Source organism: Microcaecilia unicolor, chromosome 11 (assembly GCF_901765095.1).
Source record: "Microcaecilia unicolor chromosome 11, aMicUni1.1, whole genome shotgun sequence".
In the NCBI taxonomy this organism is placed as follows: domain Eukaryota; kingdom Metazoa; phylum Chordata; class Amphibia; order Gymnophiona; family Siphonopidae; genus Microcaecilia; species Microcaecilia unicolor.
The window spans coordinates 76,683,440-76,709,191 of NC_044041.1; the positions used below are offsets into that span (position 1 = coordinate 76,683,440).

Here is a 25,752-nt window from a genome sequence, read left to right on the forward strand (position 1 = left end):
CCGAAAAGACGACAATTAGAAGGTCTGAATTTCCTAATGCAGCGAAATATAGTGAAGCAGAAACGACCAATACGTTACGCCAATCGGCTAGAAGGACAGAAGGACTATCCCAGCGCCAAAAATGTTCAATAGTGGTGAAACACCATGTAACAGAAGGACAGGACAATCCCAACGCCGAAAAATGGGAAATAGTTGTGAAATATCATGTAACAGCTCTCTTAATTGGCAAGATCCCCGTTAATGTCGAAATCATTGAATCTGTTGTTATCTTAAGATCACGAAGAAGACCCCATAACAGCAAGAAAAAACTGATTGAGAAAGATGAAAACATGACCTTTCGGAAGACAGAAAAGAAGGAACCAGAAGAAAAAACAGCTGCAACCTGCAGGTAAAGAAAAGAGAGAGAGAGAGAGAGATGCGGTCCGACGATGCAACTGCAGCCTAGTTACAATTACTGACGCAGCAAATCCTGTCTTAGCTCAACAAGGCCATAGAAAAAAAACCAAAGAAGAAGACCAAAACAAAACTGTTCTGAATGAAAGATGGGACTGTGGAACAGCAGGGCCTTGTGAACAGGAAGATGTAGAATAGACACCAAGAAAGACGCTAAAGATCCGCATATCCCGGATCTCAGGACCAATATGGAGCTGCCAGATCTACTGGGTCCCCGTGTGTCTCTATCTCTTGTAAAAGACGACTCCAGAGAAAAAACGGAGGAAAGAGATAGAGAAGATTACCGCTGCCATAGGACACCTACCCCTGCCGCTGACGAGACAGTTCAGTGAGAGACTAAGCGAGGAGCCTGTGAGGACAGAGCGAAAGCAAAAGGTTGCAGAACTGAAGCGTCCCACTAAGGAACTATCAGCTGACCACACTCATAAGGTGAGAGTCCATTCCTCTGAAACTAGGGAGAAACAAAAGAGAAAAATGCACTTAATAAATCTCGTTTTTTTTTTTGTTTGTTTTTTTTTTAACTCCAACCACATGAAAAACAGAGCGACAGTAAGGCGAAAAACTACCCATGCTAATAAAGTCGCCTTCTGCCATATGAATCGTAGCCTCTACATTGATCTTTGAGAAAATACATAGGCTGTCAAGGAATTGTCCGACAGACTCTCACAGAGAAAGAAACGCCTCTAGAAGTAAAGAAATTATTCAAATTTTGAAGATATTGAAGAAGTGACAAGTTGCCCACTGAAAATGGGGTAGCCTGCCTAACCAACAGGCATCCCCGCCACAGAAACTGCCAAGGAACGATAAAACATGTTCACTGTGCATATTATAGAGACATATGTGCAGTAAGGATGCTTTAGAGTGTTCTTTTACAAAGAATGAGCCAGCATTACTACTAGTAACAGGTGTGGTAACCTTAGTACTGTGGTGGTAGTGGTCATTATGGTTGAAACACCAGAACAGAGAATAGCAGAAAAATGTCAAGAAAAATATAGCCTAGGAAAGAACTCCAACAAATCGCTGTCATGGACAGTAACCTGAATATAATGTCAAACATAAAGAACGCAACCTAGGAACTATATTTGAATCTGCCCCACCTTAGTAGCCAGCCGCTCAGTCTAAGACTGGTCAACTTGCTTGATAAAACGTTTTCCTGATGAGCCGGACATGTAGATACTGGAAAGTAGAATTCTCTCTTCCATAAGAACTACTGCCACCACTACCAAAAGCTTGGTAACAGTGGGAGTGACTGCTGCGAGATACAAAAAACAAATGGTGTCCCAGAATCTCAAACCGCATAAAACCTTTGGCAAGCGGTTCTGAAAGGAATATGTAGGTAAGTTGCCATCAGATCCAAGGATATTAAAAAACAGTATGCCATATTCAAATGACTCCATAGAAAAAACATGTGACATGGAGAACGCGGTACCTTGAAAACAAACACAATAGGCTGCTTGCAAAGTCAAAAGCTTGAAGATCCAAGAACCGCCAACAAACAAAATAGGAGGATTACAAATCCAAAATCCTGAGGGTCCAAGAGCCGCTGTAGATTGCCCCCTACCGCACTAGCAGTGCAGTGAGGACAAGAAGACTCTAGAAAGACGGCTGAAAGAAAGCTGACAAAGCTAGAGGCATAACCGTCTCGAAAAATCTGCAATGATTCCGCCTCAACTGTAGAAAGTGGAAACACGAATCCTGAACTACAAACTCCTACTTGTCTCTTACAGAGCTTGCAGTACCGTGATAGTGACAGGTAGCCGGTAAACATACGCGGAAACGAAACTGGACCAAGAGTAAGGAATAGCCTCCCCACTGAACAGAGAAAATATAGGCCCTTCTGAGCTGTAGAAAGCGAAAAAAACAAGGGTCCTGAACTACCAAGCCTCCCCTGATAAAGGTAGGTGCTAAACTATTGGCCACATAGAAGCAGATAGCGACATGCGCAAATAGTGTCATCCACATCTTACTTCCTCCCCTGAAACCAGAGAGGTGAGAATTGAACAAATTAAACATGCACCCATAGAAAGTAAGTTATGAGAAAAAATATACATCCAACAAGTACAATCCATACCAGGCAGAAAAACTGCCTGTGACTGCTACTGCTGCAAGAAAATTCTCAGTGGGGGTTTTTTTTTTTTTTTTTTAATTTGGCTATTGTTACCAATATTATGATGCCCAGCCCGCCTTCCAGTGGTGAACCCGGACCGCTCCTGATGAGCTGGGCACTTGCGTTATCTGGAATGCACACCTGCACCACACTGCAGCTGCCCCGTTTTTTTTTTTTTTTTTTTTTTACAGCAAGTGCAGCTACCTGAATTGCCACAAAAATCAGATACCTGACATGAGAAAAGGCAAAAATACTGTGAAAGAGGTCCTCACTGTGCGCTATCTACTCACACACAAAAATCAAACAGTCTGACCAAATACAAAAGCAAAAGATATCGACACCAAAACATACAGGTATCTCCTAAAGGGTGACCTGACATTAAGAATATAAGGGACAAGCAAAATATTATTATTATAATTATTATTAACATTTGTATAGCGGTACCAGATGCCCGCAGCGCAGAACACCTTACAAAGAAAGACAATCCCTGCTCCATAGAGCTTACATGAGTCTTTATGTAACATATAGTATAGAGGAGCAGCCATTGACCCATGGCCAGACCCTGGGTCAAAGAAGAAAAGACCCGAGGGAAATACCCATCTGCTGCAAATCCCCAGACTACCCCAGAAACAACATCTCTGTTTCCTTCTACACTCCCGAGAAAAACAAAACCGAACCGGAGAAACGCTGCCTCGTAAAGGAAACTGCAGCTGGAGGCAAACATGGCTACCTAGCGCGCCAAAAGTAAAAGGACGAGGATCAAAGAAGAACAAACACGGAGGACATGAAAGGAGATGCGATCGCAAACGAAGAAGCAGGAAATTGCTGCCGCTGGTAGAGAAAGAAAAAAGTTACCCTCCGGTGCCGAGCAAAAACATGCTTTAGCCTCTCCTCCGACGCTAATAGACAGCGCAGCACATCCTGAGCTTTTCAGACCGATCGGAGAAGAGCGGGCACGCGCCGAAGCGGTTCGCGCCATTTTTTTTTTTTTTTTTTTCAATTCACAGCTGCTAAAACGCCAGAAAACGAAGGAACATAATTGTGAAAATAAAAAAATCACCCTTTAAAGTCTCAAACACTGAATTGTTCCCATCTTTTATTTATTTATTTATCTTTGCACAGCTGAACTAGAAAAGAAAAAACTCCTCAAGCATAATAAATCACAACCGAGCTGACTGCCAGGAAAAATCTGGGGAAAGAAAAAAGGGCTTCTTCTCGTAATTTCCTTCTATTTGTTTTAACTCTTTTAAAGTACAATCCCCAAAGAGAAATATTCTCTTAAGTTTCTTTTTTTTTTTTCCGAGTTAGAAAAGACAGTGCTGAAGTGAAGTAGAATAGCACAGAGCTGCCTGCTCGTTAACAGCCTGGGTATATACATTTTTTTTTTTTTTTTTTTAAACAGTTGAGCTTGCTCATTAAAATTGTGACTTTCTAGAGTGGCTGCCTCTCCCAAAGACATACACCTTTCTAAACAAAGGGTAGCCCTTCCCAGCTACATATGGGAGATGGGGAGGAAGGGGGGAGGGACCCGGGGACACCCGAGTTTAACACCCCCAGAGGCTGTAAAAGAAAGGAAAAGAAATTCCTACCTGCCCAGCGTCTAATAGAGAATTCCTAGGCACAGAAGAAGAGATAGTATTATTGTTGTTGTAATTATGAACCTCTAAAAGAGAAAGAGATAGAGAGAGACTAAAGGGCTCACTTCCTACCTGCTGGGAGACTGAGAAAATACTGGGGCTAAGGTCACATGACCAGGGCTCTTATTGGCTCTCTAGAGTCAGTTTTTTTCTCAGTCTCCACCTGCTGGAAGGCGAGCACAACCCATCAGTCAAATCCTGGTCCGGTCCGGAGGGACGCTAAGGAAATAGGGATTTATCAGTGTATCTGCATTGCAAAAAAAAAAATTATATATTATATTATATATATATTATAGTAACTTTTCAGGTGGATTTCACTGAATAACCCAAAATGCAATTTTCCAATGCTGCCCTACCCCTTCTAATTTCCAGACCCCATATTAACAGCTCCTCCCCCCTCCAAGCTCTCTCCATCAGCTTCCCACTTTCCCCAGGTCCAACAATCCACCACCATCACCTGCTACAAGGGCAGAAGTTTGTGTCCTTACTCCTGCCACTCTGTTGCTTTTCCAACTCTGTAGATGGCACCATGGGGAGACTTTGAAATGCAAAAAAAAAAAAAAAAAAAAGATCTTGTTCTTGCATTTCAAAAAGCTTTTTTTTTTTTTTTAGCATCAGCAACAGAGCCAGTGAAGCAATGGAAAGTGGAAAAAGAAAGAAGCTTCTGCCACTGCTGAGAGACTCTGGGACTTTGCAGTGGCCGACACAGATATTCCCTGACTGCAAAAGGTTGTTTCAGAAGAGGGTTTTTTTTTTTTTTTTTTTTAACCACCACCAAAAATCGTAAGTCCTAATTATATACAAAGAGCAGCACCTACCACCCAAGAGTTGAGTAGCCATTAAGGTTTCCGACTGCATGGCAGGTTCAGATGAATGGGAATCGCCATCTCCTTTTGAGCTCTTTACAGTTCCTGATGGCTGTTCTGATGATTTAGCCAATTCAGACAAGGATGACTTTTTCTGAGAGGACACAGCCACAGCAGTTAAAGCCAACTCAGCCACTGAGGGCTCCTCTGACCTGTTGTGACTTTTTACATGAGATAGTTTTGAACTGGGATCCTTTTTGTGAGAAGCAACGCCAGTGTGCTTCTCTGACAAGTGGCATTTTGAAGTGGAAGACCTCTCCCGAGAGGAACCAGATGACCCAGAGACAGAACGTCTCTCAGATCTGGAATCTCTCTCATGTGATGCTCTGGAACTGGAAGAGTAGTTTTCCTTCTGGGTGACAGGCAAAGATGACTCAGATGTAGAAGTAAGATTGGACTTATTTGATCTCTGACGTTTTACAAGACACACAGAGGAGCGAGATGATTCGGATCGTGAGCGTTTCTCCGGACGGCATCTTTTTGAAAGACGACCCTCTGTAGTAGATAACTTCTGTTTTGATTTAGCTTGTTCAGACTGGGAGCACTTCAGCTTCGTAGAAACTTGAGCCCGCCTGGCCTGCAGCATTACAGCAGCCGAAAGGACTGTTTGTGTTGTCCTGGATGTTTTCTTAATTTTTTTGTGCTTTGAAGCTCCCAAGCGCTCTGCCTTCAATTTAGCTGTCTTCAGTAGCTTTGCCTGAATCCCAACCTCCATGGTGATCTTTCTCAACCTCTGAAACTGTGCCAGCTTCAGGCGATAGTACTTATACTCCATACTGTTCTCATCAAATAAAAACCTACATTAAAAAAAAGGGAAAAAAATATTAACCCAACTTGACTCCACCATATTAAATCTTTCACACACAGAAAATACAACTGTTTTATGAATGTACCAGTGGACAATTAATTTTGAAAACCATCAGTGCAGAATAGTTTCACCAGTAAAACAGTACTACACTTGAGAGAAGTACCCTCTGGACACCAGAGATGCTAAGTTTCCCAGTTGCAAGTTGGGGATTTTGGGACAGTCCTGGATTTTTGCTCACTCCATTTTTGTTCATTATGAGAGCTGCAGCACTGATTTCAACAGGCAGGATCAGACACTGCAAATCCCCAAATCTCCAGTCTGGAACTAAGGGGGGGGGGGGGGGGGGGGGAAACATGCTCAAAGCTTACCGTGCTAGCAACACCTGATTTAAACTGGTTCTAACCAGTCTAGCAATCATGATATTCAGCTTCTAATGCACAAAAGGGGTTCTACATGGTTTTTACCATTTTGGGTAGCAGCAAACAATAATCCTATGTAATGTACTACAAAGAGTTCATTAGTATGAAAAGGAGCATTCCAAGCAATGCACAAACATTTCTGAGTGATGCACAGAATGGACCTCCAGGTCTGGATCTGTCCTCCTGTGAGGAGCAGTCTGCTTGCATTTTTCAATAGCAAAGCTTGTCTGAGAGCAACTTTACAGAGAAACAGTTGGAGGGGGGCTTTCAGCAAGGAGGTGATTGTTTTCAATAGCATACAGTGTGGGAGAGCAGAGCACAGCTTAGAGGGGCAAAGAAACAGTTGGCGGTGGTGGGGGGGGGGGGGGGGGGGTGCTTCCAGCAAGGAGATTTCTTTCAATAGCAAACACTGCTGGAGCGTAGAAGAGAGCCTAGGGCGGTGATGGCAAACCTATGGCACACGTGCCAGAGAGGGGACGCAGAGCCCTCTCTGTGGGCACGGGCACCGCCCGTCGCCTCAGCCCGTTCCAGTCCTCCCTCCCACCCGCCCGGCATCAAGCATTCCTTCCTCCCTCCCACCATCAGCCCGCCCAGCCTCCATCCCTCCCTCCGAGCAGAAAATTTAAGAGTCTTCCCTTGTCGCTGTTAAAGCCGCATCAGCAGTAGCAGTGAAAAGCGTGCTGCTGGTTCGGCGCGCCTCCAGCCTTCCGTCTCTCAAATTCTGGTCCCGCCCTAACAGGAAATGAGGGCGGGACCAGAGTTTGAGAGATGGAAGGCTGAAGGCGCGCCAAACCAGCAGCACGCTTTTCACTGTTACTGCTGACGCGGCCTTAACCCCGACAAGGGAAGACTGTTAAATTTCCTGCTCGGAGGGAGGGAGGGAGGCCGGGCTGGTGCCGGGTGGGAGGGAGGGACGAAGGAATGCTTGACGCCGGGTGGGTGGGAGGGAGGGTGGTCTGGTGCCTGCTGCCAGGTGGGTGGGAGGCCTGGTGCCGGGTGGCAGGCCTGGTGCTGGGTGGCCTGGGTGGGTGGGAGGTAGGGAGGCTTGGTGCTGGGTGGGAGGCAGTGCTGGGTGGGAGGGAGGCTGGACATGGATGGAGGGCAAGAAATGAAGAAGAAAGGAGGAAAGTATTTTGCACTGGGTATAAAGGAGCTGTAACAACTTACAGAAATGATTTATAATGAAAGAAAATCATGTTATTTTTTTCTCCTATACTAGTATAATATTTTCAATGATGTCTGTTTATATGCTGGAAAATGAACGGAGCAGATCGTTAAACAAAACTTAATTTATTAATGGAAACCAATTGCAATATATGTATACACACATACATATATTTGCAATTGGTTTCTATTAATAAATTAAGTTTTGTTTGTTAACGATCTGCTCCGTTCATTTTCCATCTTGGAGTTTGCAGACCGTCTGCCTTTGTGCTTTCTTAGACCCGTCTGTTTATATGCGCCATGGCTGGTGTAAGGGGGTGTGGCTATCATAGGGGTGGAGTCATATGTGGTGACCCCGCCCATAATGAGTACCGGCACTTCGCGATAAATAATTAGATTTTGGGTTGCTGTTTGGGCACTCGGTCTCTGAAAGGTTCGCCATCACTGGCCTAGGGGTTGAGAAACAAGACAGCCAAACAGCTGAGGAAAGCCCCTATGATGTCAGCTGGGGGGGGGGGGGGGACTTTCCCAAGCAAAATAATTGGGGGGGGGGGGGGGGGGCAGAGAGAAGGCAAGCAAGCTGCAGGAGGAAGGTGGAGCTAGAACCAGAGCACTGCAAGGGAAAGGAGACAGGGTGACAGTGGAGCCAGCAAGTATTGCAGGGAAAAGAAAAGTACACCAGCCCTAGCAAATACGCAGAACAGGGACACTTACCGAGAGACTGTTCTGTGTTAGGCACTTTCCCTACCGAACTGCTTGTTGAAATTGCTTGCAGCTCATTTACATGTGACTTCCTTTGAGCATCGCTCGTTATTTCCGAATCAGCAAGTTCTACCGAGAATCTAAACGCATGCAGTTTTTAACAGGGACTTTTGTGCACTGTGCCCTGGGTAACTTGGCATCTGTGGGATACTCATCATGCACCCGCATTTCAAATGTTTATAGCCACTATTTAAATCAACATTTCTAATACACCTGGCAGAAATCTGCCAATTTAATATCAACTATGAAAAAATTAGGCTTACCTGTTAATGTTATTTCCTTTAGTCCTACCAGACTAGTCCAGAACCTATGGGTTATAATCAACCATCAGACGGAGAGAGACCTGTGAGCTCTCCCCAAAGGGGCACCATGCAGCCTTAAGTCTTTAGTACATTGAATGAAAAAGCAAGATATTAGGGTTTTTCCTTTCCAAAGAACCATACAAGTTAACTATATTTTGACCTACAAACATTAAATTTTGAAAACTTTAGAAGAAACTTTTCATCCTGAAAGGAAAACTAGACCAATGGAAGTATTACTGTACAAATCTGAGCATTTACATTGTGTCTGGGAGGGTCTCTGGACTGGTCTGGTAAGACTATAGAAAAACATAAAAAAGTTAAGCAAGCCTAACTGCTCATCCTTATTAGACCAGTCCAGAACCCATGGGGTACAGAAAAGCAACCCTTAAGAAGGGTGGGCCTCAAATTTCGGCCCGAAGAACTTAGGCTCAAAATACAGCACCAACTCAAGCAGCCACATTGAGCCTTCACCGTTTTTGAAGTAGGGGCCACACGGGTGAAAAGACTTCATCAACATGTGAGCCAGAAACAATGCTGGATAAAGCAGATGGTGCTCAGAGCACTAAGCAACTGGGGATTGGGGGAGGGGGCAGGTTGTCCCTCTCCACTGATATAGTCAGTTCAGTTGCTTGGGTGCACTCAAAATTCTGTAAATTAAATGAAATATGATTTTCCATATTCTCTCTCTCAACCAACATTTCCCTTAATACTAGGGAGCAGGTAAACATGGTAAACCGCAGCAAAACCGCAAGGAACGGCAGAACATTTCAAAGTTTTATCACAGGTGCAAACAGAGGTTATTTCCCCATCCCGTGGGAGCAGTAATAACCCCTGCACCCACAGTAAAACAGACACCTACCTTTTTACAGTCCATTCTGCTCATTTTCAAGTTGTTGATAGTCGGCTGCTCAGTCTGCCTCCAACCAGGATGCAGTGCACTATAGCGTGCAGGCTTGCACGAGACACATGCCCAGATAATCCGCCACAAGCGGAGAACTCGAACACCCCACAAGATAATACAAGTATGAGAGAGAGTGGGATTTTTGACCACAGAAAACCAAAGACTGGAGCAATGGATTCTTAAAAACAGTTAATTGATGAAAAAAAGCCAACACAAACGTGTTTCGGCCATTAGGCCTGCATCAGGAGTCTACAAAACACATATATACACGTATACATTATTAGAAAACAATGACTATACAGATATACAATCAAAATCACAAATAAAACGGAAAACTCAAAAATTTTAAAAAATTAAATATATATATATATATATATATATATAATGAAATTAAAATGGAAATTTTTTAATAAAAACATTTTTATATATAGACCAAAAAATAATAAATAATAAATAGTGCAAGCTATAAAACCAATCAATTAGATAATCAAATAAAGAAAATATTAATTTGTGTGTGCATAGTTCTGTACACAACCATACAATATTTTTGTAAGTGTTTACGCATAAAATACTTACATTGCAACCATCCAATCATACATTGGAGGAGAATAATAACATCAAATATGTGTACAATTCCCTTATGGATTGGTAAATGAAAGAATAATGAGTGAATCAAACAAAGATTAAAGATGCAGAACTTATTGATAAATCATATCCACACAATGTGTAAAATGTATGTGTTTATATAGGACAAAAACATTTATACACATATAAATTTTTTTTTATATATATAAAAAATCCCCATATATATAAAAAAGTGCACATATGGGAAAATTATGTTCTTACCGTGATAATTTTCTTTCCTTTAGTCATAGCAGATGCAGCCATTACAGATGGGTTGTGTCCATCAACCAGCAGAGGGAGATAGAGAGCACACTTTTTTCAGTGCCTCATACCAGCTTGCTCCACTGCCTCTCCTTCAGTAATTGAAGCTTCCAAAGCAGTATGGCAAACCGCAATGGGAATAACATGAGCTTTCCTCACAGCGAACGATGGCCCTACAACAAAGGGCATTAACTCAGAATGGAGGGAATGAAACATCCTCCCGGAGGGCATAAACTCATCCTCCACTGAGACATAACTGGAGGGAATAAACTCATCCTCCCGGAGGGAATAAACTCATCCTCCAAAACATGAAACTGGAGGGAATTAAGTCATCCTCCTTTAATTGAACAAGAATCCTGAAGACTGTTTTCCGACTTTCTCCCAAGGACGGAATCTCCAGGAAACATGAACAGAACCTGAAATAGATTTACAGCAGATAGCAATCAGACAGGGAGGGATCATGGCTGCATCTGCTATGACTAAAGGAAAGAAAATTATCACGGTAAGAACCTAATTTTCCCTTCCTTGTCATCAAGCAGATGCAGCCATTACAGATGGGATGGGATGTATCAAAGCAATACCTAGATAGGGCGGGAACAATGTGCGTCCCTCCTGGCAGCCACATCCAGCTTGTAATGTCGGGCAAAAGAGAGCTTAGAAGCCCATGTTGCTGCACTACAAATCTCTTGAAGAGAGAGTGCTCCAGTTTCAGCCCAAGAAGAGGAAATTCCTCTAGTGGAATGCGCCTTAAAGGCATCAGGCGGAGGCCGGCCGGCAAGCAAATAAGCTGAAAAGATAGATTCTTTAAGCCAGCGGGCAATAGTGGCTTTAGACGCTGGAGACCCTCTGCGAGGCCCTGATAGCAAAACAAACAGATGATCAGAGGTCCTGAAAGAGTTAGTAACTCGCAGATACCGCAGCAGAGTCCTGCGCACGTCCAACAGGTGCAATTGCCCAAAAGAGTCTGGAAACTCCTCCTTTATAAAGGAGGGCAAGAAAATAGGTTGGTTTAGGTGAAACGCTAAACCACCTTAGGCAAGAAGGAAGGCACGGTCCGAACCGTGACCCCGGACTCTGAAAACTGCAGAAAAGGGTCTCTACAGGACAGCGCCTGGAGCTCTAACACCTGTCTCGCCGAAGTAATGCCACTAAAAATATGGCCTTCAGTGTCAAATCTTTCTCTGAAGCACGCCGAAGCGGTTCAAAGGGAGCACCCTGAAGGGCTTTCAGCACTAGCCCCAGGTTCCACGCTGGACAAGGTGCACGCACGGGAGGACGGAGCCGAAGCACCCCTCTAAGAAACCGTGCCACATCTGGATGAGCAGCTAAAGACACGCCTTCAACCTTGCCACGCAGGGAGGCCAACGCTGCCACTTGCACCCGCAGGGAATTATAGGCCAAGCCTTTTTGTACACCATTCTGCAAAAAGTCCAGAATCGGCGAGACAGGAGCCCGCAGGGGTGTGATCTCTTTAGAAGCACACCAGACTTCAAACTGGCGCCAAATCCTGGCATAAGCCACGGAAGTGGAACGCTTGCGGGCTTGCAGGAGAGTGGTAATTACTTTATTGGAATAGCCTTTGTCTCTCATTTGTGCCCTCTCAATCGCCAGGCCATAAGACCAAATCGGCCGGCGTCCTCCATGGTCACCGGACCCTGTGACAACAGGTTGGGAACCAGAGGTAACTGAAGGGGATCCTCTACGAGCATCTGTCAGAGGTCCGCATACCAAGGCCACCTAGGCCAATCCGGGGCGACGAAAACCACTTCTCCTGGATGCAGCCGAATCCGCAGGAGCACGCGCCCTATCAAGGGCCACGGAGGGAACACATACAGTAGGCCCGGAGGCCAGGGTTGAGCCAAGGCATCCAACCTCGCCGAGCGAGGATCTCTCAGTCTGCTGAAGAAGCACGGGACTTTGGCATTGGTGCTTGTCGCCATTAGATCCATCACGGGCTTGCCCCACTTGGCACATATCTGCAGGAATACTTCGTCTGCAAGTTCCCACTCCGCTGGATCGATCTGATGCCTGCTTAATCGGCTTGCACGTTGCTCTGACCTGCCATGTGAGCTGCCGACAGAAACTGTAGATGCAGCTCGGCCCAGTGGCAAATTGTTCGGCCTGCGCGGCTAGAGCTCTGCACTGAGTGCCGCCTTGTCGATTTATGTAGGCCACTGCTGTTGTGTCGTCAGACATCACTCGGACAGCCAAACCTTCCAGGGTCACTTGAAAGGCCAGAAGAGCCAGAAACACCGCTTTCAACTCCAGGCGGTTGATAGACCACTCCGACTCGTCAGGCGTCCACACAAGTTGGCATCTGTCACCACTAGGCACCAATCGGGGAGCACCAGCGGCATTCCCCGCCGCAACATGCTGTCCGAGAGCCACCACTCCATACTGAGGTGGGCCGCAGGGAGCCAAGAAAGTCTGCACTGATAATCCTGAGATACTGGAGACCATCGTTGAAGTAGAAAATACTGTAGAGGTCTCAGGTGCACTCTCGCCCATGGCACCACTTCCAAGGTGGCCGTCATCGATCCCAACAGCTGGACAATGTCCCAAGCTCGCGGGCGGGACATCCTCAGGAGCAGACGGACCTGATTCTGAAGCTTGCACCGCCTTTGCTCGGGAAGAAACACATAGCCCGAGGCTGTGTCGAACCTGGCCATGTCATGATCAGCTGATTAAGGGAAAATTAGGTTCTTACCTTGGTAATTTTCTTTCCTTTAGTCATAGCAAATGAAGCCATTACATATGGGTTATGTCCATCAACCAGCAGGGGAGATAGAGAGCACTCAAACTTTCACAGTGCCCTCTTGGCCAGCTAGCTCCACTGCCTCTTCAGTATTTGAAGCTTCCAAAGCAGTATGGCAAACCGCAATGGGAATCACAAGAGCTTTCCTCACAGCGAACGATGGCCCATCACAAGGGCATGAACTCATAAAGGAGGGAATGCACATCCTCCTGGAGGGAATAAACTCATCCTCCTTATTGTATAAGTGGAGGGGAACACACGCGCTTCCTGGAGGGAATCACACATCCTCCCAACACACTGGAGGGAATGAACTCATCCTCCTATTTATAGAACTGGAGGGGAACACACGCGCCTCCTGGAGAGAATCAACACATCCTCCAAAAAAAAACATGCTGGAGAGAATCAACACATCCTCCTAAATTTAAACTGAACATGAATCCTGAAGATTGTTTTCCAACTTTCTCCCAAGGAAGGAACTTCAGGAAATTAGAACAGAACCTGAAAAACAGATTCACAGCATACAGACAATCATACAGGGAGGGCTCATGGCTTCATCTGCTATGACTAAAGGAAAGAAAATTACCAAGGTAAGAACCTAATTTTCCCTTCCTTGTCATCAAGCAGATGAAGCCATTACGTATGGGATGTAACAAAGCAATCCCTAGATAGGGTGGGAACAAGCCACACCACGCGCTAGCACTTGTGCACCAAAACGCGCATCCCTCCTGGCAGCCACATCCAGCCTGTAATGTCGGGCAAAGGAGAGCTTAGAAGCCCATGTTGCTGCACTGCATATCTCTTGAGAGAGAGTGCTCCAGTTTCAGCCCAAGAGGAAGAAATCGCTCTAGTAGAATGTGCCTTAAAGGCTACAGGCGGAACCCTGCCGGCCAGCAGATAAGCTGAAAAGATAGTTTCTTTGAGCCAGCGGGCAATAGTGGCTTTAGACGCTGGAGACCCTCTGCGAGAACCGGATAGCAAAACAAACAGATGATCAGAAGTCCTGAAAGAGTTAGTAACTCGCAGATACTGCAGCAGAGTCCTGCACACATCCAAAAGGTGCAGCTGCCCAAAAGCTTCTGGAAACTCTTCCTCTGAAAAAGAGGGCAAGAAAATAGGCTGGTTAAAGTGAAAGGCTGAAACCACCTTAGGCATAAAGGAAGGCACGGTCCGAACCGTGACTCCGGACTCTGAAAATTGCAGAAATGGGTCTCTACAGGACAGCGCCTGGAGCTCTGACACCCGTCTCGCCAAGGTAATGGCCACCAGAAAAACGGCCTTCAGTGTCAAGTCTTTCTCTGATGCTCGCCGAAGCGGCTCAAAAGGAGATGCCTGCAGGGTTTTCAAAACTAGCCCCAGGTTCCAAGCTGGACAGGGTGCTCGCACAGGAGGTCGGAGCCGAAGCACGCCTCTAAGAAACCGTGCCACATCTGGGTGAGCAGCCAAAGACACGCCTTCCACCTTACCACAAAGGGAGGCCAACGCTGCCACCTGCACCCGCAGGGAATTATAGGCCAAGCCTTTTTGTACACCTTCCTGCAAAAAGTCCAGAATCGGCGAGACAGGAGCCCGCATTGGAACAATGGCTCTGGAAGCACACCAAGACTCAAACAGGCACCAAATCCTGGCATAAGCCACGGAAGTGGACCGTTTGCGGGCTTGCAGGAGAGTGGAAATAACTTTACTGGAATAATCTTTATCCCTCAATTGCGCACTCTCAATAGCCATGCCGTAAGACCAAAGCGGCCGGCGTCCTCCATGGCTACTGGTCCCTGAGTCAACAGGTTCGGTACCAGAAATAACGGCAGAGGAGCCTCCAGGAGCATCTGTCGGAGGTCTGCATACCAAGGTCTCCTTGGCCAATCCGGGGCGATGAGGACCACTTCTACTGGGTGCAGCCGAATCCGCAAGAGCAGGCGCCCTATCAAGGGCCATGGGGGAAACACATAAAGTAGACCCGGAGGCCAGGGTTGAGCCAAGGCATCCAACCCCGCCGAGCGAGGATCTCTCCGTCTGCTGAAGAAGCACGGGACTTTGGTATTGGCACTTGTCGCCATTAGATCCATCACGGGCTTGCCCCATTTGGCACAGATCTGCAGGAATACTTCGTCTGCCAGATTCCATTCTGCTGGATCGATCTGATGCCTGCTCAGATAATCGGCCTGCACATTGCTCTGACCTGCAATATGAGCTGCCGACAGACACTGAAGATGCAGCTCGGCCCAGTGGCAAATCAGTTCGGCCTGCGCGGCTAGTGCTCTGCACCTTGTTCCGCCTTGTCAATTTATATAGGCCACCGTTGTCGTGTTGTCCGACATCACTCTGACAGCCAATCCTTCCAGGGTCACTTGAAAGGCCAGAAGTGCCTGAAACACCGCTTTCAACTCTAGGCGGTTGATGGACCACTCCGACTCCTCGGGTGTCCATAGACCCTGGGCATGCTTCCCCTTGCAGTGTGCGCCCCAGCCCTTCAGGCTGGCATCTGTTAACACTAGGCACCAAACGGGGAGCATCAGCGGCATTCCTCGCCGCAGCATGCTGTCCGAGAGCCACCACTCCATGCTGAGACGGGCCGCAGGGAGCCAAGTAAGTCTGCATTGGTAATCCTGAGAAATAGGAGACCATCTCCGGAGTAGGGAATACTGTAGAGGTCTCAGGTGCGCTCTCGCCCAGGGTACCACTTCCATCATGGCTGTCATCGATCCCAGCAGCTGGACAATGTCCCAAGCTCGCGGGCGGGGCATCCTCAGGAGCAGACGGACCTGATTCTGAAGCTTGCACCGCCTTATTCCGGGTAGGAACACATAGCCCGAGACTGTGTCGAACCTGGCCCCCAAAAACTCTAGAGATTGTGAAGGGGACAGGTGACTTTTGGCCATATTGACGACCCAGCCTAGAGATTGCAGTACTGAGACCACTCTGGCTGTAGCTTGTAAGCTCTCTGTTGCAGAGTCTACTCTGATGAGCCAGTCGTCTAGGTACGGGTGAACCCTGATACCTTCTCGCCTGAGAAAAGCAGCTACTACCACCATTACCTTCGAAAAGGTTCGGGGAGCTGTGGCGAGGCCAAAAGGCAAGGCCCTGAACTGGAAATGTTTTCCCAACACCGCAAACCTCAGAAACTTCTGGTGCGGGGGCCAAATCGGTATGTGCAAGTAAGCTTCTTTCAGGTCTAGAGACGCGAGAAACTCTCCTGGCTGAACCGCCGCAATGACGGAGCGCAGGGATTCCATGTGGAAATGCCGCACTCTCAGGGACTTGTTCACTTCTTTTAAGTCCAGAATAGGGCGAAAGGACCCACCTTTTCGCGGCACCACAAAGTAGATGGAGTATCGGCCGCAGCCTTGCTCGGCGGGAGGCACCGGGGTCACTGCCCCTAACTGAATCAGACCTTGTAAAGTCTCCTCCACCGCCGCCCGTTTGACGGCAGAACCGCATCGGGACTCCACAAACACGTCTCTTACTGGGGCGTTGAATTCTATTCTGTATCCATCTCTGATCAGGTCCAGAACCCACTGATCTGAGGAAATCTTGGCCCACTCCTCGACAAAGAGGGAAAGCCGTCCTCCGATGACAGGCATCGAGGAGAGGGCCGGCACACCATCATTGAGAGGGTCGCCCCTGAACGCCTGGTCTTGAGCCACCGGCTGCGGAACGCTTGTCTGAGCGAAAGGAGTTCCTCTGCTGACCACGGGCACGTGAAGTGAACCCAGCAGAACGCCCCGGGTGGTACCTTCTAGCTTCACGGAAGCGAGGTCTGTACGAGGAGTGGACCGCCTGGCCCTTACAGGAAGGCCTCTGCCTATCTTCGGGCAAGCGCTGGGGTTTTGGATCACCCAGGCCTTTCACAATTTTCTCTAACTCCTCACCAAATAGGAGAAGTCCTTGAAAAGGCAACTTCACCAACCTTTGCTTAGAGGCCATGTCCGCTGCCCAGTGTCGTAGCCACAGACGACGGTGAGCCGTCACTGCTACTGCCATTTGTTTAGCCGAAGCTCTGACAAGGTCATAAAGGGCATCAGCCAGAAAGGACAAGGCCACCTCCATCCGCGGAGCCACATCCAAGAAGGGCTCCGCTCCATCTCCGGGCTGAGCCACTGCCTGTTGCAGCCAAGCTAGGCAGGCTCTCACAGCATAACAGCTGCATGCAGACGCCCGAACAGTGAGACCTGCAATTTCTAAGGACCGTTTCAACGCTGTTTCCAGCCTACGGTCTTGAACGTCCTTCAGGGCAACACCTCCCTCAACAGGGAGGGTAGTTCTCTTTGTCACCGCAGTGACTAGGGCATCCACTGTAGGCATTTGAAAACGAGCCATATGTCCCTCACGCAGAGGGTATAACTGCCCCATAGCCCTGGAAACTCTCAAAGGTCCCTCGGGGTCAGCCCACTGAGCCGAAACAAGCTCTAGGATGGAGTCATGCAAAGGGAAGGCCCGAGCAGCTTTCTTGGTACTAGCCATCCTGGGATTACCCGAGGAGGCCATGCCACTGTCAGGATCTTCAATCGAGAGGGCTTATCTGAAATAAGCGCTGGCAGCTCATCACGGTGGAAAATCCTCACCGCGGAGGGATCATCCAGATCCTGTGGTAAATCCGCACCTGACTCTGGTTCCTCAGACCAAGAACGTCTGTCAGAGTTCTCCGAATCCTCACACCCCGACCACGGGGGGGAAAAAGGTGCACCACAATCTGAAGGGGAATTAACCCTTCTGCGCTTATCTTTAGGCCAAGCATCCGGGAAAAAAGCCTCACTGGGCAGTCCCAGGCCAGAATCCATCGGGGGGGGGGGGGCAATCAGAGGAGCCTCAGGCGACCATTGAGGAAGGGCTCTTTTCATCATGTATGCTTTATGCAGCAAAAGCACAAAATCCGGGGAGAAAATCTCACCCTGGGCACCCAAATCCTGTCCGGTGCTAGCCACTCCTGAAATAACCTCATCTCGAGGTGCCCCACCCAGCTCAGGTCTCTCCGTGTCCACGGAGGCTGCGCCATGCGATGTAAGCAAAATGGCGCCCGCTGCCAGCTCAGAGCGGGAAGAAACATCGCTCGCCATGCTCGGGCCGGCTCCTACGCCAATACAGCACGATTTACAGAGCCCTGCTGCTGATTTGCGCTTGCCACAAGTGGAACAGCGCTTTACATTGTCCGCAGCCATCGCCGAAAAACGGCGGTAAAATCCAAAATGGAGGTTCGCGCCAAAATCGCCCCGATCGCGGGCCCACCCCGGAGGAGTTGGAAAACACTCTTACCTCAAAGGATCTAGTGTACAACTATGATCCTGCTGAAAATCGGGTCAAAAACCTCTGTTCCAGCGTCTCTGCGCTTAAAAACGCGACGCGACCTTTTTTTTTTTTTTTGGCAGGGAAAGGGCGAACCTATATGCCTGCATCCACTGTTGGTGGGTAAGGACAGGGAAAGCAAGGCAATATGTCCACATCCACAGAGGTATGGGTAAGGCAGGGAAAGGGCTAACCTATGTGCCTTTAAAGTGAAGCTGCTATAGCCTCCAACACCCCGGTTAACAACTGGCAAGCCAGGAACCACCTCCCGGCAGATTTTTCTGGAGCTCGAACAAGCTGCAGCCACCCTGCTAAGGGAGATAGAGAATACTGGAGAGGCAGTGGAGCTAGCTGGCCAAGAGAGCACTGTGAAAGTTTGAGTGCTATCTCCCCTGCTGGTTGATGGACATAACCCATACGTAATGGCTTCATCTGCTTGATGACAAGGAAGAGCTCTTTTTAACATGTATGCATTATACAGCAAAAAAACAAATTCAGGGGAAAATGGCTCACCCTGGCCTCCCGGTTCCAGTCCGGGGGAAACAGCTATTTAATTAGCCTCTACATGAGGCGCCCCTCAAGGCTCAAACCCCTCCGCCTCAGCGGGGGTTGTGCCATGCTGTTCCAAAATGGCGCCCGCTGCCAGCTCCATGGAGCGGGAAGGAACATCGCTCGCCATGCTTGGGCCTGTTCTACCGTCTGAAAAGTACGCCTTACAGAGCCCCACTACAGATTTGCGCTTGCCACAAACGGAACAGCGCTTTACTTTCTCAGCTGCCATTGCCGAAAGCGGCGGAAATTCAAAATGGCGGATTTGCGCCAAAATCGTCCCAAACGCGGGCCCTCCCCGGAGGAGCTACAAAATGCTCTTACCTCACCAGACCAAGTCTCCGAGCTCCGGTCACGCTGTACAATCAGAAGAAAACCTCTTTTCTGGGATCGCAGTGCCAAAGCACGACGCAACCTTTTTTTTTTTTTTTTTAAACGCTGTGAGGAAAGATTGAGGCAACAGCGAAAGAGGCAAATTTCCAACTCCGGAGGATCAGTAGCTTGGGAAAGGCAGGAAAAGGCCGAACCTATGTGCCTGCATCCACAGCGTGGGCAAAGACAGGGACAGGGCTTGCCTATTTGTCTACTTCCACATCAGGGGCCGGGTAAGGCAGGGAAAGGGCTAACCTATTTGCCTTTAAAGTGGGCACCATCAGCCACAACACCCCTGCTACAACTGGCAAAAGCACAGGAGCCACCCCAGGCAGATTTTCTGAAGGAGCTTGAACAAGCTGCAACCACCCTGCTGGGGAAATAGAGAATACTGAAGAGGCAGATGGAGCTAGCTGGCCAAGAGGCACTATGGTTTTTCAGTGCTCTCTATCTCCCCCTGCTGGTTGATGGACACAACCCACTCGTAATGGATTCATCTGCTTGATGCCAAGGAACCAATGATGATCAAGCCGACGACAAACTACAGAGGAAATTGTGAAACTAAAAAAACTGATGAAAATACATAGGGAAAAGGTAAGCAGAAAAAATGGTGTCTCTCTGTCAGCAAACTAAAGGAGTCTGACTTAAAAAAGCGCTGTCAAATAGGATAGCAGCCAACAAATAGTTAAGTTATGAGAGTGCCGACATCTGATATTAAAATATGCTAATGTGTCTGATGTCAGGTCAGGATGTCAGTGCTATAAAAAAAAACTGTATGAAAAAACTGAACGCTAAGTGACTGAAGATTAGAACGCAATCTAAAAATGACTGCCTTGACCACCTACAGCAGTCTCGCAACACAGGAAGTTGCAGCAGCCAAATTGACTGCACAACCGGCATGGGCAGGAGCAATCAGGGATTGCTACTGCTCTGAAGGTATCGGAGTTCCACATTAATCAATCCATTGTACTTCCTGTCTTCTTCCCTAACCGACATTCTCATCCTAGAGAAGCAGCACTGCATGCTCTAGCATATTATCTGGAACATACAAAACCTCATAGGAAGTCCTCCCAGCTTTTTGTATCCTTCAGTCCTAACAGATTAGGAAATCACATCACCAAACATACTATATCTACGTGGCTAGCTGACTGTATCTCCTATACACATGCTCAGGCTGAGCTTGACCTTCATGGCCAGGTCACTGCTCACAATGCAAGAGCCATGGTGGCTTCAGTAGCCCATTTCCACTCTGCCTCCATTGAAGAAATTTGCAAGATGGCTACATGGTCTTCTATCCATCTTCACTGCTCACTACTGTCTGAAGCAACATTCTAGCCAGGTTAGCCAGTTTGAATAAGCAGTCTTACAGAATCATTTTACTACTTAAAACTCAACTCCTACCTCCGGCCCCTTTTTCCCCCCACCAGGCTCACTACTTAGTTACCAAAGAATTCATTTATATCGTTAGCCTGGTAGCTAGTGAGTCCCCATATGAGACTATTATGCCTGATTGTCCTTGGAGAAAGCTGTTACATCTAGATTTTCAGGAAGCTTTTGATAAAGTTCCTCATGAGAGACACCTGAGAAAATTAAAGAGTTATAGGATAGGAGACAAGGTTCTGGTGTGGATTAGGAATTGGTTATTGGACAGAAAACAGAGTTAAGTGGGTTAACAGAGTTAAATGGTCATTTCTCTCAATGGAGGAGGGTGAACAGTGGAGTGCCGCAGGGATCTACTGGGATCAGTGCTATTTAACATTTATAAATGATATGGAAATTGGAACAAGTGAGATGATTAAATTTGTAGATGATACAAAACTATTCAAGGTTGTTAAAACACTTGCAGACTGTGAAACATTGCAGGAAGACCTTAGTAAATTGGAAGACTGGGCATCCAAATTGCAGATGAAATTTAAATGTGGACAAATGCAAGGTGATGCATGTCAGAAAGAAAGCAAAGATACTTACCTGTAGCAGGTATTCTCTGAGGACAGCAGGTTGATTATTCTCACATGTGGGTCTATGTCCGCGTCAGCCCGGGAACCGACATTTTGCCACAGCAAAAAAAAACAAAAAAAGTTTACTGGAATCATCTAGAGCGGGTGCAGAGCGCACTGCACATACGCGGACTGACTTCCCGCCCGCCATGTGAGCGTGTACCTCAGTTAAATCAAAAAGCATAACAAACAACAATTACAATTCCAAAGGGGATGTGGGAGGGATTGTGAGAATAATCAGCCTGCTGTCCTCGGAGAATACCTGCTACAGGTAAGTATCTTCGCTTTCTCCGAGGACAAACAGGCTGCTTATTCTCACATGTGGGGTATCCCTAGCATCCAGGTCAATTGGGCCCCGCAATGGCAAGGACATAACATAGGTTAACCTGAAACTATATACAGCTAGCTGAGAGTGCAGCCTGGAACAGAATAAAACGGGCCTGCAGGGGTGGAGTTGGATTCTAAACTCTAAAACAGAGTCTGCAGCACTGACTGCCCAAACCAACTGTCATGTCGGGTATCCTGCTGAAGGCAGTAGTGAGATGTGAATGTGTGGACTGATGACCACGTTGCAGCCTTGCAAAGCTCTTCAATGGAGGCTGACTTTAAGTGAGCCACCGACGCAGCCATGGCTCTAACATTATGAGCCATGACATGGCCCTCCAGAGTCAGCCCAGCTTGAGCATAAGTGAAGGAAATACAATCTGCTAGCCAATTGGAGATTGTGCATTTTGCCGATGGTGACTCCCCTCCTGTTGGGATCGAAAGAAACAAACAAATGGGCGGACTGTCTGAAGGGCTTTGTCCACGCCACGTAAAAGGCCAATGCTCTCTTGCAGTCCAAGGTGTGCAAGCTGCTTTCGCCAGGGTGGGCATGAGGATGGGGAAAAAGTGTTGGCAAGACAATTGACTGGCTCAGATAGAACTCAACACCACCGTAGGCAGGAACTTACGGTGCTTGTGGAGGACTACTCTGTTGTGATGAAACTTAGTATAAGGTGCATCCATTACCAAGGCCTGAAATTCACTGACCCTACAAAGCTGAACCACCACCAAGAAAATTTATTTATTTTTGTTACATTTGTATCCCACATTTTCCCACCTATTTGCAGGCTCAATGTGGCTTACATAGTACCGTAAGGCATACGCTGTGCCGGTAAAGAACAAGTAAGGTTCATGTGTTGCAATAACTGTAATCCCGGTAGCAAATCTTCAGGGGTGGTAGGCTCCCTTTAGCAGTCCACAAACAAAGTCCTTCCAGACAACACACAGCTTTTAGTTCCAAAACAGTTTATTTCCCCTCCTCCCCAAAATCTCAGTTCAAGGGGTTAAAGTCCCATTCAGTTTCCAAAATAAAGCAACAAGAAAAAAACTTCCCTTTAAATCCAAGTTCTCCCCCAGTTCAACAGCCTGGGTTTCAGTTTTAAAAGTCTTTCCGCTTGGGTGGTTGCAGAATGGCAGTACACCGCCCACAACACAGCTAATTGATTCCTGTGACCACCCACTGCCTTCAGTCCCTGCAACTCTGCCCCAAAGTACAATTACAGTCCATGTCAACTGGCTCCTCCAAACCTGGTGTGTTGGTCTCTCCCCACTCTCCTTCCTCCAAACACTCCATTAACTCTGCCTCTCTGCTAGGCTGTTGGTTGGAGACCTCCTCCCCCTCCCAGGTGGAAGGAATCTTGTACTGATTTCTAACCCAAGGGTATTGAGCTTTGTCATCCCTGCTCCCCCTTCTGGCCCTTGCCCGCCATAGCAGCTGCTCTTTCCAGTCCTTTTCCCCCTCCCTTCCACGTGGGGGCCATACCGGGTTTTGGGACCTAACACCCCGATCCCTTCTCTTGGGCCTTGTGGAGAATGTAGTCTGGCCCCATACCTCCTCCTGAGCTGCTTGGACCCTCCAACCTCCTTACAGTGTTACAGACACATTTGGGAACCAGAGAGAGGAAGAGTTGTGTTATGTCCATTTTTAGCTTAAGTTTCCTTGTGTAGCAGGGTATAGGCATTTAAGTTGGGTCAGTAGGGTATGCCTTTTTGAATAAGTTAGTTTTTTGTGATTTCCTGAAGTTTAGGTGGTTGTATATTGTTTTCACGGCTTTTGGTAGTGCGTTCCACGGTTGTGTGCTTATGTAGGAAAAGCTAGTTCCATAGGTTGATTTGTATTTGAGTCATTTGCAGCTTGGGTAGTGGAGATTTAGGTATGCTCTTGTTGATCTGATTGTGTTTCTGAGTGGTAGGTCTATGAGTTCTGTCATATATCCTGGGGCTTTGCCGTAGATGATTTTGTGGACCATGGTGCAGATTTCGAAGGCAATACATTCTTTGATTGGGAGCCAGTGCAGTTTTTCTCGGAGGGGTTTGGCGCTTTCGAAGCGCGTTTTTCCAAACATTAATCTGGCTGCTGTGTTTTTGCAGTCTGCAGTTTCTTTACGAGTTGTTCTTTACAGCCTGTATAGATGCCATTGCAGTAGTCTACATGGCTTAATACCATTGATTGTATCAGATTACGATACGTTTCTTGCAGGAAGAATGGTTTCACGCGTTTGAGTTTCCACACTGTGTGGAACATTTTCTTTGTTGTAGATTTCACTTGGATCTCTAGGGTCAGGCTTCGGTCGATGGTAACGCTGAGGATTTTCAGGCTGTCTGAGATAGGGAGGGGGTAGTCTGGGGTGTTTATGTTTGTGGGTTTGTACACATTGTATTGGGATGAGAGGATGAGACAGTGTGTTTTTTCCGTATTGCGTTTTAATTGAAATGCATTTGCCCATGAGTTCATGATATTCAGGCTTAGATTGACTTCGTTGGTGATTTCTTTTGGGTTGTGTTTATAAGGGATGTATATTGTGATATCATCAGCATAGATGAAAGGGCTAAGGCCTTGGTTGGCCAAGGCCTTGGCTAGTGGGGTCATCATTAGGTTGAAGAGGATCGGTGATAGTGGTGATCCTTGAGGTACTCCACAGTCTGCTTTCCATGGTAAGGATATGTTTGTATTTGATTTCACTTGGTATGTTCTAGTGGTTAAGAAGCCCTTGATCCAATTGATTATTTTTCCACTGATCCCGAAATAATCCAAGAGTCTTAGTAGTATGTTGTGGTTTACCATATCGAATGCACTAGACATGTCGAATTGAAGTATGCTTTTTCCTTTTGCTATTTCCTGTTTGAATTTGGCTAGGACAGTAATTAATACAGTTTCAGTTATGTGGAGGGGGTAAAATCCTGATTGTGACTCATGCAGTATTGAGAATTTGTTTATGTAATCAGTAAGTTGTTTGGTTACCATGCTTTCCATCAGTTTGACTACCAGTGGAATGGATGCTACTGGGTGGTAATTTGAGATTTCTTTTTTTTCTTTCTTGGTGTCTTTTGGTATTGGGGTGAGTAAGTTATTGCCTTTTTCCTTGGGGAAGAGTTCTTGTTGAAGCATGTGGTTTAGGTGGGATGTGAGGTCAGCTGTGAAGCGTTTAGGGGCGGATTTTAATAGGTAGCTGGGAGAGGTGTCTAGTTTGCAGTGAGCGTTGGAGAACCTACTAATCGGCTGGGTAACTGTTTCGTCAAATACTTCAGTTGGCAGGAATTCAGTGGCTCAAAAAGAGCTTTCATCAGCTGGGCGAGAACGATGTTGAGATCCCATGACACTGGTGGAGGTTTGACAAGGGGCTTTGACAAAAGCAAACCTCTCATGAAGCGAACTAAAGGCTGTCCAGACCAGACTTTGACAAGCAGGGTCTGTGTAGGACAAGAGAGAAGATCTAGGGCCTTGCTGTCACAACAGACAGCAAACCTCCTCCATTTTAAAAGAGTAACACCTCTTTGTGGAATCTTTCCTGGAAGCAAGCAAGACTCGGAAGACACCCCCTGAAAGACCCAAGGAGGCAAATTCTAAGGTCTCAACATCCAGACTGTGAGAACCAGAGACTGGAGGTTGGGATGTAGAAGAGACCCCTCGTTCTGTGTGATGAGGGTTGGAAAACACTCCAATCTCCATGGTTTCTCAGGAGGACAACTCCAGAAGAAGAGGGAATCAAATCTGACGCGGCCAGAAGGATGCAATCAAGATCATGGTTCCGCAGTCTTGCTTGAGTTTCAGCAAAGTCTTCCCTATTAGAGGTATGGGATGATACGTATACAGAAGGCCTGTTCTCCAATGAAGGATAAAGTCATCTGATGCTAGTCTGTCATGGGCCTGAAGCCTGGAACAGAACTGAGGGCCCTTGTGATTGATCTAAGTGGCAAAAAATTCCACCAAGGGGATGCCTCACGCTCAGAAGATCTTGCAGCCTATGCCCATATTCAGTGACCACTCGTGAGGTTGCATTACCCTGCTCAGTCTGTCGGCCAGACTGTTGTTTACACCTGCCAGATAAGTGGTTTGGAGAAACATGCCCCGACAGCATGCTCAAAGCCACATCTGAACAGCTTCCTGACACAGAGGGTGAGATCTGGTGCCCCTCTGCTTGCTGGTGAAATACATTGCAACCTGATTGTCTGT

General features: G+C 47.1%; 1 protein-coding gene across 1 annotated transcript in view; it reads right to left on the reverse strand.

Annotated features, from left to right (window-relative positions):
• LOC115479878 overlaps positions 1 to 25,752 on the reverse strand; it is a 329,775-nt gene that overhangs the window by 88,580 nt on the left and 215,443 nt on the right. The window contains exon 5 of the mRNA XM_030218177.1: positions 5,016 to 5,860. Coding sequence (XP_030074037.1) covers positions 5,016 to 5,860 — 845 coding nt within the window. The remainder of the gene's footprint in view (positions 1 to 5,015; positions 5,861 to 25,752) is intronic.